Here is a 4,782-nt window from a genome sequence, read left to right as displayed (position 1 = left end):
CCACCGGACGACCTCCCCACCGGAGAGTCCTGCAGCACCGGACCAGCACCGAGCGGAGGCGAGTACTGTACAGAACTAAAGGGGGTGAGGTGGGCTGGATGATGTCGAAGGCCGCAGTGGTCTTCAACCTGCGGACCTCCAGAGGTTTCAAAACTACAACTCCCAGCAGATGGCTGCCCGGGCTTGCTGGGAGTTGTAGTTTTGAAACCTCTGGAGGTCCGCAGGTTGAAGACCACTGAGGGCGGATGATGACAAGGGGATAATGAAGGGGGGGGGGGTGTGGGATGATTACAAGGGGATGATGAAGGGGGGGGGTGTGGGATGATTACAAGGGGTTGATGAAGGGGGGGGGGGGTGTGGGATGATTACAAGGGGATGATGAAGGGGGGTGGGGATGATGACAAGGGGATGATGAAGGGGGTGTGTGGGATGATGATGAAGGGGGGTGGGGATGATGACAAGGGGATGATGAAGGGGGGGTGTGGGATGATGATGAAGGGAGGTGGGGATGATGAAGGGGGGGTGTGGGATGATGACAGGTGATGATGATGAGGGTCTGGATGATGACAGGGTGATGATGATGAGGATGTTAATGACGGTGGTCTGGATGATGACAGGGGGGGGATGATGTATTTCCCACCCTAGGCTTATACTTGAGTCAATAACTTTTCCTGGGATTTTGGGTTGAAATTAGGGGCCTCTGCTTATACTCGGGTCGGCTTATACTCGAGTATATACGGTATTTATGGCGACTCCTGTTATCTGGATGTTTGTTTCTATGGATAAGTCTGTGACTGTAATCCCGATTAACCCATCTAATTTAGAGAGGGTGAAACATGTCGGGATCTTATAAGGTTTATGCAGGAATTTGTGGGGGTCACGGTAGCAACATTGGCTACAACTCTCATCGTTTCTGATGCAAATCAATTTTTTAATGAAAAATATTTAAAATTAGTGGTGAGGTCAGGATACAGGTACAAAATAACAATATAATAGGATAGAAGTCTGCAGCTCATGTTTTCTTGTCCATAGCGGTGATGGGCTGATGTGTCCAGGTGGTGACATCCTAATCCAAGAGGCCACACGTGGGGTCAACCCCTGAGTAGAGGAAGCAGCCGGGCAGTCACTTCTGTCCCCCCATGATGCCCCCTGTATGATACCCTCTGGATTTCCTCACTAGGACTTGGCAAACTGCAACGCGCGCTCCAATTCCTGCACCTGGCGTTCTCCCTGATTGATCATCATCCGTATGGTAATCTGTGAAGGAGAAGTGAGGTCACCGTACGGTGTCATACCAGTATGGACCACCAGAGGCGCATGTATAACCCCCCTCACCTCATCACTGGCCGCCTTGTTCTTTTTGAACTCCCCCCGGGCCCAGTCCTTCATGTAGCTGCGATCAGCAGGATCAGGGATTTGGCGCACGGCTCGGAGGATCCTTCTATAGAGGCCAAGCACTTGCTGTCTTATCAAGAACTGGAAGCACAAAGAGTTAATGACACATTATAATAGTGTTAAAAATGGACGAAAAACCAAATGACTGTGTGACTCCTGTGGGCATCACCCCTCTACATCACCACCCCTCCACACCAATCACCACCCCTCTACATCACCACCCCTCTACACCAATCGCCCCCCCTCTACACCAATCGCCCCCCCTCTACACCAATCGCCCCCCCTCTACACCAATCGCCCCCCCTCTACACCAATCGCCCCCCCTCTACACCAATCGCCACCCCTCTACATCATCACCATTCGATTTGTCACGACCTTCTCGGCTCGGCAGTTGATGACTTTTCCTGCCTAAATTAGTTCAGCTTTCAGGTGCTCCGGTGGCTGGAAAAGATGGATACAGTCCTAGGAGAGTCTCCAGCCCGGAGCACCGGCAAGCTGAACTCATTTATGCAGGATAAAGTCATCAACCGCCGAGCCGAGAAGTTCGTGACAAATCGAGTTACTGTAAGTTCACACATCGCTAATCCCCACCCTATAATACACTGCAGGATACCCCCCCCCCCATATCACACAGCAGGATACAAAGCTGCCCCATTTCATACAGGATACACCCCCCATATCCATACACGCCCCTCCCTTTAATATCACACTGCCCTCTGACCCCCCCCCCATATCACACTGCTCTCTGACCCTCCCCCTATATCACACTGCTCTCTGACCCTCCCCCTATATCACGCTGCTCTCTGACCCCCCCCCCTATATCAAACTGCTCTCTGACCCCCCCCCCCCATATCACACTGCTCTCTGACCCCCCCCCCATATCACACTGCTCTCTGACCCTCCCCCCATATCACACTGCTCTCTGACCCCCCCTATATCACACTGCTCTCTGACCCTCCCCCCATATCACACTGCTCTCTGACCCCCCCTATATCACACTGCTCTCTGACCCCCCCCTATATCACACTGCTCTCTGACCCCCCCCTATATCACACTGCTCTCTGACCCCCCCCCCATATCACACTGCTCTCTGACCCCCCCCATATCACACTGCTCTCTGACCCCCCCCATATCACACTGCTCTCTGACCCCCCCCATATCACACTGCTCTCTGACCCCCCCCCCTATATCACACTGTTCTCTGACCCCCCCCCCCCTATATCACACTGTTCTCTGACCCCCCCCCCCCTATATCACACTGCTCTCTGACCCCCCCCATATCACACTGCTCTCTGACCCCCCCCCCCCATATCACACTGCTCTCCGACCCCCCCCATATCACACTGCTCTCTGACCCCCCCCCATATCACACTGCTCTCTGACCCCCCCCATATCACACTGCTCTCTGACCCCCCCCCCCCATATCACACTGCTCTCTGACCCCCCCCCCATATCACACTGCTCTCTGACCCCCCCCCCCTAAATCACACTGCTCTCTGACCCTCCCCCTATATCACACTGCTCTCTGACCCCCCCCCCCTATATCACACTGCTCTCTGCCCCCCCCCCCTATATCACACTGCTCTCTGACCCCCCCCCCTATATCACACTGCTCTCTGACCCCCCCCCCATATCACACTGCTCTCTGACCCCCCCCCCATATCACACTGCTCTCTGACCCTCCCCCCTATATCACACTGCTCTCTGACCCCCCCCCCCCCCCCTATATCACACTGCTCTCTGACCCCCCCCCCTATATCACACTGCTCACTGACCCCCCCCCTATATCACACTGCTCTCTGACCCCCCCCCTATATCACACTGCTCTCTGACCCCCCCCCTATATCACACTGCTCTCTGACCCCCCCCCCCCCTATATCACACTGCTCTCTGACCCCCCCCCCCCCTATATCACACTGCTCTCTGACACCCCCCCCCCTATATCACACTGCTCACTGACACCCCCTATATCACACTGCTCTCTGACCCCCCCCCCTATATCACACTGCTCTCTGACCCCCCCCCCCCCATCACACTGTTCTCTGACCCCCCCCTATATCACACTGCTCTCTGACCCCCCCCATATCACACTGCTCTCTGACCCCCCCCCCTATATCACACTGCTCTCTGACCCCCCCCCCTATATCACACTGCTCTCTGACCCCCCCCCCCCCTATATCACACTGCTCTCTGACCCCCCCCCCTATATCACACTGCTCTCTGACCCCCCCCCTATATCACACTGCTCTCTGACCCCCCCCATATCACACTGCTCTCTGACCCCCCCCCCTATATCACACTGCTCTCTGACCCTCCCCCTATATCACACTGCTCTCTGACCCCCCCCCCTATATCACACTGCTCTCTGACCCCCCCCCCCCCATCACACTGCTCTCTGCCCCCCCCCCCCACCCCCTATATCACACTGTTCTCTGACCCCCCCCCCTATATCACACTGCTCTCTGCCCCCCCCCCCTATATCACACTGCTCTCTGACCCCCCCTATATCACACTGTTCTCTGACCCCCCCTATATCACACTGCTCTCTGCCCCCCCCCCTATATCACACTGCTCTCTGACCCCCCCCCCATATCACACTGCTCTCTGACCCCCCCCCCATATCACACTGCTCTCTGACCCTCCCCCCATATCACACTGTTCTCTGACCCCCCCCTATATCACACTGCTCTCTGACCCTCCTCCCATATCACACTGCTCTCTGACCCCCCCTATATCACACTGCTCTCTGACCCACCCCCTATATCACACTGCTATCTGACCCCCCCCATATCACACTGCTCTCTGACCCCCCCCCATATCACACTGCTCTCTGACCCCCCCCATATCACACTGCTCTCTGACCCCCCCCCATATCACACTGCTCTCTGACCCCCCCCCCCCATATCACACTGCTCTCTGACCCCCCCCCTATATCACACTGCTCTCTGACCCCCCCCCCCCCTATATCACACTGCTCTCTGACCCCCCCCCCCTATATCACACTGCTCTCTGACCCCCCCCCCCCTATATCACACTGTTCTCTGACCCCCCCCCCCCATATCACACTGCTCTCTGACCCTCCCCCATATCACACTGCTCTCTGACCCTCCCCCTATATCACACTGCTCTCTGACCCCCCCCCTATATCACACTGCTTTCTGACCCCCCCCCCTATATCACACTGCACTCTGACCCCCCCCCCCCCCCCTATATCACACTGCTCTCTGACCCCCCCCCTATATCACACTGCTCACTGACCCCCCCCTATATCACACTGCTCTCTGACCCCCCCCCCCCTATATCACACTGCTCACTGACCCCCCCCCCCTATATCACACTGCTCTCTGACCCCCCCCCCCCTATATCACACTGCTCACTGACCCCCCC

At 56.4% G+C, this 4,782-nt stretch overlaps 1 protein-coding gene across 1 annotated transcript; it reads right to left on the bottom strand.

The window, feature by feature from the left end:
• Nucleotides 1–921: 921 nt before the first annotated feature.
• On the bottom strand, nt 922–1,503 carry LYRM2 (LYR motif containing 2; the record flags this gene model as incomplete). Its single annotated transcript, XM_056552593.1, has 2 exons — nt 922–1,257; nt 1,336–1,503. Coding segments are annotated over 2 exons (249 nt in total), but the record flags the coding sequence as incomplete, so codon positions are not given.
• Nucleotides 1,504–4,782: the final 3,279 nt, after the last annotated feature.

This window comes from Hyla sarda, chromosome 1 (assembly GCF_029499605.1).
Source record: "Hyla sarda isolate aHylSar1 chromosome 1, aHylSar1.hap1, whole genome shotgun sequence".
NCBI lineage: Eukaryota > Metazoa > Chordata > Amphibia > Anura > Hylidae > Hyla > Hyla sarda.
The sequence above is the reverse complement of the archived record's forward strand: the minus strand, read 5'-3'. Positions and strand labels throughout refer to the sequence as shown.